Raw genomic sequence first — 13155 nt, forward strand, 5'->3', positions numbered from 1 at the left:
GCCAAAAAGCCATACCTCCGACGTGGAAACAAGGCCAAGTGACTCAAGTATGCACAAAAAACATAGGAACTGGGGTGCAGAAAAATGGCAGCAGGTGCTCTGGACTGATGAGTCAAAATTTGAAATATTTGGCTGTAGCAGAAGGCAGTTTGTTCGTCGAAGAGCTGGAGAGCGGTACAATAATGAGTGTCTGCAGGCAACAGTGAAGCATGGTGGAGGTTCCTTGAACGTTTGGGGCTGCATTTCTGCAAATGGAGTTGGAGATTTGGTCAGGATTAATGGTGTTCTCAATGCTGAGAAATACAGGCAGATACTTATCCATCATGCAATACCATCAGGGAGGCGTATGACTGGCCCCAAATTTATTCTGCAGCAGGACAACGACCCCAAACATACAGCCAAAGTCATTAAGAACTATCTTCAGCGTAAAGAAGAACAAGAAGTCCTGGAAGTGATGGTATGGCCCCCACAGAGCCCTGATCTCAACATCATCGAGTGTGTCTGGGATTACATGAAGAGACAGAAGGATGTGAGGAAGCCTACATCCACAGAAGATCTGTGGTTAGTTCTCCAAGATGTTTGGAACAACCTACCAGCCGAGTTCCTTCAAAAACTGTGTGCAAGTGTACCTAGAAGAATTGATGCTGTTTTGAAGGCAAAGGGTGGTCATTCCAAATATTGATTTGATTCAGATTTCTCTTTTGTTCATTCACTGCATTTTGTTGATTGATGAAAATAAATGATTAACACTTCCATTTTTGAAAGCATTCTTTGTTTACAGCATTTTTTCACACCTGCCTAAAACTTTTGCACAGTACTGTAAATAATGAAAAATTATGCACAAAAAAGTAAAACAAATGTTTACATTTTATGAATTATAATGACTTTTAGTCCTAACAACTTGTCCTTTTTATTTCTTGACACATACTGCTTAACAGATCACACACACAATATCATAAACATTACTGTATGCATTGCTATAATAACATCTTTTGTTTGTTATGCCTTTTGACTGCATCACATCATCTGTGATATGAAAAAAAAGCAAAAGCATCATTCTGTCTTGAGGAAGGGGAAGGGTTACAAACGTGAACAAGTAGACTGTGGGAAGATAGGAAAAGGGAACCTACTACACACAAAATAGTTAGCAAGAATCTGGAAAAAGGCAAGCAGGCAAAGAAAATCAACAAAAGAAGCAAAAAGCATCTCTGAATCCAATCTATCCAAGTCAAATATTCACCTGTAAAAGATGATCCACCTGGAATATAAGTTACAGTTTTTTTAGTGTTATCATAAATTTACAAGTTTAAAAAACTACACATCTACAATGACATTTAATTACAATCTGAAAAAGAGCTTTTTCAGCAACTAATGCATAATTTAAATAAGCACAACTACACTATAAAAAATGAAGTGAAATGACTTAAGAAATTCTGTTCCTTGTAAAATTCAAATCAACTTAAATCTGATCTTTACCTTTTCTTTGCAAAAAATGTTATGCATTTAAAAAAAATTGCTATCCTGTTGCACTTTATAACCAATATCCACAACATGTGTTTATAAATACAATGTGGCCTAATAATTAAAGTATTGAAATACATAGCACAAGGCTTAAGTTCAATCCCCATTATAATTCATGGTGTTACCCTGTTCAAATCACATCATCTATCAAAGATGAAATTGTAGAAAAATGTAAATGTCGGTACTTCAAGTAGTTAAATAAAAACAATATAAAGGTATTACAAAATATCCTTAAACTATACTCTTATCCAACACAATATGAAAAACTTTCAAATAAAAAGTACAATTTATTTATGCAGGTAGCAACAAAAAAGTCACTTTAGCGTTTCCATCAGTTCAAACATTCCAACAGGTATAAATATAAACTTGTTGTTTTTGTGGGAAACTCACTCAAAGCCAAGCCACATTAAAAAAAATGCCATCAACATCAGATTTAGTGCTACATACCATTGAGGCTGCCACTACTGTTGACAGAAGCACTCTGTTTTTGAATGTCATAAGCTGGTCCAATGTTAGCAAGATCCTGAAAAACCACAAACAATTCAATTAGGTGTTTTCTATCTGAAGAATTCCATCTGTTTCTTGAACCTGCCCTGTATAGTTAAGTATGGTTGGAGTCTACTACATTGAGTGTAAATGTTCCTCCCCTGTCTGAATCCTTCAGTTTCTTCTGACATGCCAAACATTTACATCTTAAAACTCCCGAGCATGCCTACAATGACTGGTGTCCTTGCCAGAATCCAAAATTTGAAAGCTTTTTAGTGTATGGGTAAAGTAAAAAAAGCACACACCAAAAACAATCATAATGCATTTTATTTAACTGTACCTTTCTAAATGCTCAAGGACACATTACAAGATAAAACCATAAAACAGTATAATATATTAAACAAATACCATATTATTTTATAAGCCTGCTTGGAACAATTTAGAAAGATAAAATGTAAAGCACTAAGAAGGCATTTTTAAGGAGGGCTGTAAAATTATTTAATAAATAAAGAAATGAAATCAAGAGTCTGGATATAATGAGGGATGGAGTTCCAAAAGCATAACTGAAAGCCCAACCTCACATGGAAAACAGGCAGACTGAATGGACAACAAGAAGTCCAGAAGCAGAAGAGCGCAGTGAGTATAATCTTTAAGAAGGTGTTTTAAATACCTAGAAACCAGATCATAGAGTGCTTTACAAGTGCGGACAAGAATGTTAAAGTCAATATGGTATTTAACTGGAAGGTAATGACGTTTGTATAGAATAGGTGTGATGTGACAATGAGCCTTAGTTTGACTCAGTGTGCAGTAGAATTTTGAATTAACTGCAGTCTGTTTTCAATAAAGCATTACAACATTGATGTTACAAATGCATGAATTAGTGTTTCAGCCACAGATTAGGACAGTTAAGAGGCAATATGAGATGTAGTGTAGGTGGCATGGAGTCGCAGTGGTAGCGCTGCTGCCACGCAGTATGGAGACCTGGGTTCGCTTACCGGGTCCTCCCTGTGTGGAGTTTGCATGTTCTCCCCATGTCTGTGTGGGTTTCCTCTGGGTGCTCCGGTTTCCTCCCACAGTCCAGAGACATGCAGGTTAGGTGGATTGGCGATTCTAAATTGGCCCTAGTGTGTGCTTGGTGTGTAGGTTTGTGTGTCCTGTGGTGGGTTGGCGCCCTGCCCGGGATTGGTTCCTGCCTTGCGCCCTGTATGGCTGGGATTGGCTCCAGCAGACCCCCGTGACCCTGTGTTCGGATTCAGCGGGTTGGAAAATGGATGGATGGAGATGTAGTGTTAATGTGAGATTGAAAAGACAAGAGTGCCATCAAAACAACACCAAACTTCTAGAGTTAAGGAATACGGGTGTCATCAACACAGATGTTTTTTTGAAAGGGAAGCTTTACAACCTACAAAGAGAATTTCAGACTTGGCATTAATAAACTTGAGCAAATGATGCTTCATCCTAATTTTAATATCATGGAAGCAACTAACCAAAGAGGGAACAAGCCTGAGATAGTTTGGTAGAATATATAAAGCTGGATGTCGTCAACATAATGAAACTGAAAAACATGATGATGCATAATTGAACCAAGGGGAGGAGGTAAGTAATAAAACATGAATTCTGAGAAATGCACTTATTCAGTTTAAAAAACTGAAATCTATTACAAGAAATGAGCAATACCAGTTACACACAGTGAAGACAGGCACTCTAGTAGTGTGTTAGAAATAGGGACAAATGCTAAACTAAGATCAAGAAGTATAAGAATACTCTGTAATCCAAAACCAGCAGCCTAAAGCAAATAATTTGTTACCTGAACTAAGGGTGTTTCAGTGCTATGTTCAGGATGAAAAGCAGACTGAAGAAGTTCAAAAAATTTACTTAACATTCAAATGGCCCCATATTTGGGAAGCAACATGGTGCTCTAAATTTTTGGCAAGAAAGGGATGTTTAGAATTGGACAATAATTGTAAAATTTTTTTAGATTACTACCAGTATTCTTGAAAACTGGGATGACAGCAGAAATTTTCAGACAATAAGGGACTGCACAAGAGGATAGGGAAGAATTAATAAATGTAGTCAATATAGGAATGAGAGCAGTTAAACAAGCTTTGACTAAAACAATGGGAACAGAATCATAATTACATATAGATACATTAGATTTACAGATCATCTCTGACATTAAAACCTCACTAACTCAGAAGAGAAGACTGAAAAGATGTTAGTACAGATTAGGCAGTACTGATTCCAGACTGAAGTGAAGGCAGTTGTGCAGTGCTGAATTGCTGATGACTGGAAGCAATTTATATTTGAAATTTTTTTTAAAAGATCAACAAACTTCTTAAGAAGTGCAAAATGAAGAATTACAGTGAGAATATAGAAGCTTATTAACTGTTGAAAAAAAGAACCTTGTAATTTCTGAGATCAGTACTAATGATGGTAGAATAATATCTAACAGGATGGTCAGCATATGCTTGAGCATGTCCAATCAGAAGTTATTTAAGGACATGCGTTCCAATCAATGCATAGCTGCTTTTATAAAGCGTAGCTCAGGGGTATACCAAGGTGCCCCTTTGTTTAAATTATACTGTCTGTGTTTAAAGAGGTGCTAGAGTATCAACACAATGTTATAAATAATTGTTATAATATGCAGTTAATTTAGTGGTGAAGGAATTAGGATCAGTTAAAGAAATCTTACTAATATCAAAAACTAGAAAAGATGGTTGAAGATTTTTCAGATTACTTAAAGAAATAATGCAGGTATGATTTGTATTAGTTAACTGAATGAAGATATTTAAAGTAATAGCTTCTTCATTTAGTTTGTGCTTCCGCTTATCAAGGAACATGCTAAAATCATCAACTTTATCCTACAGTGTATCCAGAAAGTATTCATAGCGCATCACTTTTTCCACATTTTGTTATGTTACAGCCTTATTCCAAAATGGATTAAATTCATTTTTTTCCTCAGAATTCTACACACAACACCCCATAATGACAACGTGAAAAAAGTTTACTTGAGGTTTTTGCAAATTTATTAAAAATAAAAAAATTGAGAAAGCACATGTACATAAGTATTCACAGCCTTTGCCATGAAGCTCAAAATTGAGCTCAGGTGCATCCTGTTGCCCCTGATCATCATTGAGATGTTTCTGCAGCTTAATTGGAGTCCACCTGTGGTAAATTCAGTTGATTGGACATGATTTGGAAAGGCACACACCTGTCTATATGAGGTCCCACAGTTGACAGTTCATGTCAGAGAACAAACCAAGCATGAAGTCAAAGGAATTGTCTGTAGACCTCCAAGACAGGATTGTCTCGAGGCACAAATCTGGGGAAGGTTACAGAAAAATTTCTGCTGCTTTGAAGGTCCCAATGAGCACAGTGGCCTCCATCATCCGTAAGTGGAAGAAGTTCAAAACCACCAGGACTCTTCCTAGAGCTGGCCGGCCATCTAAACTGAGCAATCGGGGAGAAGGGCCTTAGTCAGGGAGGTGACCAAGAACCCGATGGTCACTCTGTCAGAGCTCCAGAGGTCCTGTGTGGAGAGTGGAGAACCTTCCAGAAGGACAAGCATCTTTGCATCAATCCACCAATCAGGCCTGTATGGTAGAGTGGCCAGACGGAAGCCATTCCTTAGTAAAAGGCACATGGCAGCCCGCCAGGAGTGTGCCAAAAGGCACCTGAAGGACTCTCAGACCATGAGAAAGAAAATTCTCTGGTCTGATGAGACAAAGATTGAACTCTTTGGTGTGAATGCCAGGCGTCACGTTTGGAGGAAACCAGGCACCGCTCATCACCAAGGCCAATACCATCCCTACAGTGAAGCATGGTGGTGGCAGCATCATGCTGTGGGGATGTTTTTCAGCGGCAGGTACTGGGAGACTAGTCAGGATAAAGGGAAAGATGACTGCAGCAATGTACAGAGACATCCTGGATGAAAACCTGCTCCAGAGCGCTCTTAACCTCAGACTGGGGTGACGGTTCATCTTTCAGCAGGACAACGACCCTAAGCACACAGCCAAGATATCAAAGGAGTGGCTTCAGGACAACTCTGTGAATGTCCTTGAGTGGCCCAGCCAGAGCCCAGACTTGAATCCGATTGAACATCTCTGGAGAGATCTTAAAATGGCTGTGCACCGACGCTTCCCATCCAACCTGATGGAGCTTGAGAGGTGCTGCAAAGAGGAATGGGCGAAACTGGCCAAGGATAGGTGTGCCAAGTCTGTGGCATCATATTCAAAAAGACTTGAGGCTGTAATTGCTGCCAAAGGTGCATCGACAAAGTATTGAGCAAAGGCTGTGAATACTTATGTACATGTGATTTCTCAGTGTTTTTATTTTTAATAAATTTGCAAAAACCTCAAGTAAACGTTTTTCATGTTGTCATTATGGGGTGTTGTGTGTAGAATTCTGAGGAAAAAATGAATTTAATCAATTTTGGAATAAGGCTGTAACATAACAAAATGTGGAAAAAGTGATGCGCTGTGAATACTTTCCAGATGCACTGTATTTGCCTACTTTATGTTTATTGAAAACTGGATAACTAAAATTTTTAGCTCGTAGGTAGTACAAAATACTGTCTGTTTTTTCCTATCAGCTTTGATTTTCAGCAAGTAGAAATCAAAGCTTGGACTCTACTGTACTTCACTGATTCTTTCAAAACATTGTCATGCTAAATTCATGTGCCACTCTACAAAAGACACTGTGTTTTGAACTTCCACAGTGAAAAATAGGTATGTATTAAAAACACTGTGCATTTTAATTATTTTGGTGCATAAGTGTACCAGCATCACTTCCATACAAAGCTTACATTATAAAGTCACAGTTGTACTACAATTTGCAATAATACATCACAGAAAATTAGTAATTTTTCATAAAGTATTTTTTTTCAAGATTTTATTAGACCACAAAGTGATTTTAGTCATTCTGTCACTTTAGAACTAGTTTTGCTGCAGGCTTTTACAAACTCAAAAGTGTCATGTAAGCATAAATAAGCTCTTGGTGCAAAAATATGTTAATACCTGATCGAGAAGGCCAAACTTTGGATAGTCTTCCTCCGAGTCTTTGCTTCCAGGATCTGGATGCTCCTTCACCAAAAACACGTCCCGCTCTTTGCTCTATTTATACATGGAAAAATACCTTAAGCTTTATATTTGCCAAAACATTAATAGCAGAGTACAAAACATGAACCATATACTGTACGTGTAGCACCCTTCGAGTTTCTCTGCTCAAGGCAATGTATGTGGATTTTCTAATATTCCCCTTTATAACAAAAATGGCAAGATGCAAATTGAGCTTATGTTAAATCTATAAATTACAAACACAAAGAGAATTTAGGCTAAAGGTTTTATCTGACAGTGTTTTAATTGTGTAATATCTATGAGATTAAAAAACAAAAAAAACAAAAACGTGTTACTAGAAATCTCTGAAGGAAATTCAAAAGTGAGCTGTGATTCACAGGTTTGTTAACAACTAACAGTAATTGACCTTGAATAACTGTTTCCTTTGCAGTGGATTACAAGCAATAGAAAATTGTATGTAGCTTTTGACTGCCTTCCCATGAATTCTCATTTCTTCTAGGTTGAAAACAAGGAAAATAAATGCAATTCCTAAATTACCAGACATTAGAGGCTGTACAGTAAGATGTATATATCTGGCAAATTATTCTAATTCTATACTTGACTGGGGAGGCTATTCTATAAAACTTTTATATGCACAAGAACAGGCCTGAAATATGCACACGCAGCTTTCCATGCAAAAGTCAGGATTTATAAAAGACCACTTGATGGAAGTGTTTGTGTGTATTTATTGCAACTCTGACCCATGTGTACACAACATTTCAGACAAAGCGGGAAATGACAACAACCTTAATAAGGAAGGGAAATGCAGGGAAACCAGCTAAATGATGACTCACACGTGTAATAATTCCCATCACTAAGACTTTACTATGTGTGTCTTTGACAGGACAAACATTAAACTTCAAAAGAGATGAATATCATGTAGATCATTTTTTCTTCATTTTTAATAGGGCTAGTGCTGCATATTTGCAGCGAAGAACTTTTTTTTGTCAGTTCAAATAGCCTATCTGTCATCACTTCTCTGGATTAGAAACCAAAGCGCAGTAAAAACATAAGTGTGATTCACACCCTAAATACAGCAAGCTACAAATGTCCTATTCATAGCCTAATGATTTGACACAACATGGTTTGTATGGTGCTACTTGAAGAGTACTCAAATAGCCACATGCAAAGGGAGTGAGCTTTTAGGAACCAGCAAGTTTTTTTTTTTTTTTTTGCCCATGATGATGAATAGCCTCAACAGTCATTATCTTGGAACTATGGGATGAATTGAGCTCAGCATTTGAAAGATGCCCATAATCTATACCTGTTCATAATCAGGTTTTAACAACAATTAGCTTTCTGGCAACAGGCACCTAGCAGGGGGAACTGGTCTTTACGTCAGGAATATCTCAGCCAAACTTCAGCTCTGCCATGTCCATACTGCTTTGAAGTCATAAATCGAGTGATGAGGCGCTACAGTCAGTTTCTTTTTAGTGTAGGTGTGAAGGCTAGCTTAAAAAGGCAATTTGCAGCAATGTCTGGCTTTCCTAACAGAATATGCGCAATTGACTGCACTGCACCTACTGAGAATAAAGCTGCTTTTGTTAACTGTAAAGTACAAGCCATCTATGATGCCAAGATGAGACTGACAAATGTCAGAACTACTACAGCATAATGGCACATAATAAGGTATCTTCAATTACAGATATACTTTACAGATATATAGACTTTGATATTTTATTTTTAAAAGCATTGTCTTCTTGTTGGAGTTAAATGTTTTTTTTTCATATTTTAATGATTTCAAACTGTAAATATAAAATGAGTCAATAAATATTTAAATACAGCACTCACTTATATGCCTACTTGAATAATATGGCCAAATTTGTTGTTAGATAAATCGAAAAAATAGTCAATAGATTAATCTTTTACAAAATAATTGTTTTAGGCAGCCCTATCCTGACAATGCTTTTCTCCAGCAACATTACTGTCATTATTCTGGGGTATATTTTGAATTGTTTTAATTCTTTACATATAATACAATATTATTCTATTTAATAACTAGCCACTTCGTGTCTCTGCTACTCATGTTGTGAAGCCCCCCTGAATGCACGCTAAGGAGATGCAGTCGGATCAGCTGCTGCTGCTGCCAAGCTGCATGTTCTGCTTGTCACGCATCGATCATTTAAAAGCCTGTACAGCAGCTGTCCTTTTGTCTCACTGTCTTGTCTCGCGGGATGTCAAAGTGTCTCTCGCCGGACGTCAAAGTGTCTTTCAGAGAAGATCACGTCTCGACCCAAGATTTTTTTATTATAATAGAGATTTGAATTACCAAAAAGCAACTTTTAATATTTTAAACATGCCATCATACTGTTTTCAGTTACTATGGCTATTGCTATGCACATGACACACTGGTCCTGTGGCCTATGACATTGCGGCAGCCATCATACAAAATTATGGTGGTACACAGATCAGCGTGCCCAAGCTTTTGGATCTTCCAAATACAGTAGAGTCTCGCTTATCCAACCTTCACTTATCCAACATTCTGTATTATCCGACGTCCCACCGCAAAAAAAAAAAAAAACAAACAAAAAAACGCATCAATCGGCAACAAGAAATGCAAGTTGCGAGCGCGAGTAGTCTGTTTTTTGTTGCTAAGTTCATTTTTTCAGTTAAATGTTTGTTGTTTTGTTGTAAAACATGATTACAGTGGATTATGTGGCTGGCTCTCTCTGGCATGCGTGTCCCTCACGTACGCGCGTGTGTGCGTGTCTCTCTCGTGCGTGTGCGTGCGTGTGTGTGTGTGTGCGTGTCTGTCTGTGTCTCTCTCTCGCTAACGCTGCACAGGCAGAGACTGAACACGTGCGGAAATCATTGGCGCGCACAAACCGAAAGGGAAACTGGCTTGTTCCTATACCAAGTGTGTGGTCGTGCACAGAGGCAAAAGTTTGGCGAACTTTTTGGTCATAACCCGATTTGTACGTGTTCAGAGATGTTCGTGAACTGAGGTTGCACTGTATTAGGCTCGTAATGTGTAAAATTATAACACAGTTTGACGTTTAATTGGCTTTTTCTTAACACCTCCCATTATCCGACATTTTCGCTTATCCGATGTTCTGCCGGCCCGTTTATGTCGGATAAGCGAGACTCTACTGTACTCACAACTCTCCATGGTTTATTTGCATTCTGAATTATGGTTTAGAATTGTGGTTTTAAACTTCCGCTCAATTTCTTTTTTGACTATGAATTTTTAATTCTCATTTTGGCTTTTGCTTCATGGTCTCCTGTTGTTATCTTCTAAATGCTCTCAGATGATTCTTTTGCCTTATCCCTTTTTGGTACTTTCATCTTTGGGTCCACCTGCCTATGTCCTGTTCAGGACAAGCCATTTTTATGTAAGGCACAACAATCATCAACTAATATTTATTTTTGAAATATGAAACACACTGGATAAATAAGAATGTAACAGATTACTTTTGGAACAAATTCATGTGGAATTCTAATATGTATTTCTTAGCAACATAAATAAAGAACACCCTTGTCAAGCAAATTAGTTAAAAAAAAAAAATATATACCATTGTTTTTACAATGTTGTTTGGCCAAGTAACTTTCCCAGGTCTTTGTCTTGTTGTCATACACTCCCAGTATTTATCAATAAAAGGAATTATATCCTGAAAAATAGTAAATGAAAACACATATTTTAAACATTGAGATATTTTGCATTTATTTCAATAATTAAGCAAACTGACCAGTTCAAGTGATAACGTTCTCTCCAAAAATCATCAATTCATATTTTTCTTTATCAATCAAGTAGAATTAAACTACATTTAAAATTCTGAACATTGTAAACACTTTCAACTAATTTTAAACAACGTATTTTTTCTGTAGAATATGGCAATAGAAATGTCTCAATAAAAAAATATTTCAATCTTACAATATTTACATAATATTTAAAAATACACTGATATATATGACACATCATTAGACTTAATATCTAAAATGCAAGTGCCAAAAACAATAGAAAAAAACAGTTTGAAAACATGCTATTATTTACTATAAATTTAACTATCTATTGCTTCTACATTTTAGCCTTCCTAAAATTACTGTTTATTTGTACCCTACTGTTATGCTTTAAAATGCTTGACTCAAAATAAACAAATAAATGTGTCAAGAAGATAGATGCAGTGCAGTATTAACTTGAAAAACAGAGTTACTCTCATACAACATCATGCTCATGGAATTTGCTGGAAGATCTTTGCCAGAATGCTGAACGCTGGAAAATATTTTTTCTTATGTAGTAAGAAATTATGGCCACATGCAATAAAGTAAAAAGTAGTATCATGTGGGTCAGAGAGCGGTTATTCAGGACCTGATTGAACGCCAGTGCAAAAATATATGAAAATGACAAATATAAAAAGTAAAATGAAGTAAAATGTATCTTGTATTCTAATAATCTACAGGGAGAACAGTCATTACCAAACACCTACAGCTGCCACAAGCAACAGAAAGAAGAAATTCATAGGAAAATTAGGATCATAATATTATCCTATATCATAAAATGTTGACTAACAGACTGTGAAAGTTTACTAAATGCTGAATATACAGTCATGGCCGAAATTATCGGCACCCCTGGAATTTTCCCAGAAAATGCACCATTTCTAATTGCAAAATTATTGCAATTACAAATGTTTTTTTATATACATGTTTATTTCCTTTATGTGCATTGGAACAATGCAAAAAAACAAGAGAAAAAAAGCCAAATCTGACATCATGTCACACAGAACTCCAAAAATGGGCCGGACAAAATTATTGGCACCCTTTCAAAATTGTGGGTAAATCGTTTTATTTTAAGCATATGATGCTCGTTTGAACTCACCTGTGGCAAGAAACAGGTGCTGGCAATATAGCAATCACACCTGAAGCCAGTTAAAATGGAGAAAAGTTGACTCAACCTTTCTGTTGTGTGTCTGAGTGTGCCACACTAAGCATTGAGAACAGAAAGAAGAGCAGAGAATTGTCTGAGGACTTGAGAACTAAAATTGTGGAAAAATATCAACAATCTCAAGGCTACAAGTCCATCTCCAGAGATCTTCATGTTCCTTTGTCCACTGTGCGCAACATACCATACCATACCATTTTTATTTGTTAAGCGCTTAAAAACACAGCATTACAACTGACCGAAGCGCTGTACAGTTAAAACAAGCAAGACTAAAAGCAAAATATTAAAAACAAACATTAAGAGAGAATTAAAACAGAGACACTAAAAACAGGTCAGGGGACCCAATAAAACAGAGAAATAGCAAAAAGCAAGTGGAAATAAGACAGGTTAAGAATTAAAAGCCAATGTGAAGAAGTGCGTTTTTAGGTGTGATTTGAATGTGGCGACTGAAGCGGCTTGCCTAACCACTAAAGGTAAGGAGTTCCAGAGCCTAGGTGCACAGACAGAAAAAGCCCTTTCACCACGAACTTTAAAATGTGCCTTGGGAACGGTTAGGAGCAGCTGATCTGCGGATCTAAGAACACGAGGGGGATTGTGACGATGGAGCAAGACACTCAAGTAGGCAGGGGCTAGACCATTTAGTGCCTTATAGGTTAAGAGGAGTATCTTAAAATCAATTCTAAATCTAATCGGCAGCCAGTGTAGGGTTTTTAAAATCGGTGTAATGTGTTGGCTTCTGCTGCTTCCAGTTAAAAGCCTTGCAGCCGCATTTTGAACCAATTGGAGTCTAGAAAGAGTGGCTTTACTAATACCATATAGGCAGGAATTAGAATAGTCGAGCCGGGACGTAATGAATGCATGGATTACTGATTCCAGGAGGTGGTAAGGCAGAATTGGTTTGAGTTTGGCAATTCGCCTGAGATGGAAAAAGCAGGATTTTACTGTGCTGTTGACTTGAGCATCCATTTTCAGGACTATATCCATTTTGATTCCAAGATTGGAAACAGACGAAGTTACTGGAATGGGAAGAAAGTCGAGGCCAAGGGGTAGGATCTGTTTGCGGTTGGGACTAAAAACAATGACCTCGGTTTTTGAATCATTCAGGTGAAGGAAGTTTACAGCCAGCCAGTCCTTAATGTCAGATAAGCAGTCGAGAAG

General features: G+C 37.2%; 1 protein-coding gene across 3 annotated transcripts in view; it reads right to left on the reverse strand.

The window, feature by feature from the left end:
• Nucleotides 1-13155, reverse strand: part of ash2l (ash2 like, histone lysine methyltransferase complex subunit) — a 72535-nt gene that overhangs the window by 33367 nt on the left and 26013 nt on the right. For 2 of the 3 annotated variants that reach the window (XR_007934895.1, XM_028799814.2), the window contains exons 6-9: nucleotides 10634-10729; nucleotides 7023-7118; nucleotides 1969-2044; nucleotides 1241-1258 (exon numbers count right to left, since the gene is read on the reverse strand). Coding sequence is in view for 2 of the 3 variants with exons in the window: in XM_028799814.2 (XP_028655647.2) it covers nucleotides 1241-1258; nucleotides 1969-2044; nucleotides 7023-7118; nucleotides 10634-10729 (286 nt within the window). In the remaining variant the exon portion in view is untranslated. The remainder of the gene's footprint in view (nucleotides 1-1240; nucleotides 1259-1968; nucleotides 2045-7022; nucleotides 7119-10633; nucleotides 10730-13155) is intronic. The other variant, XM_051927559.1, reaches the window with a different exon arrangement.

This window comes from Erpetoichthys calabaricus, chromosome 1 (assembly GCF_900747795.2).
Source record: "Erpetoichthys calabaricus chromosome 1, fErpCal1.3, whole genome shotgun sequence".
Classification (NCBI taxonomy): Eukaryota; Metazoa; Chordata; class Cladistia; order Polypteriformes; family Polypteridae; genus Erpetoichthys; species Erpetoichthys calabaricus.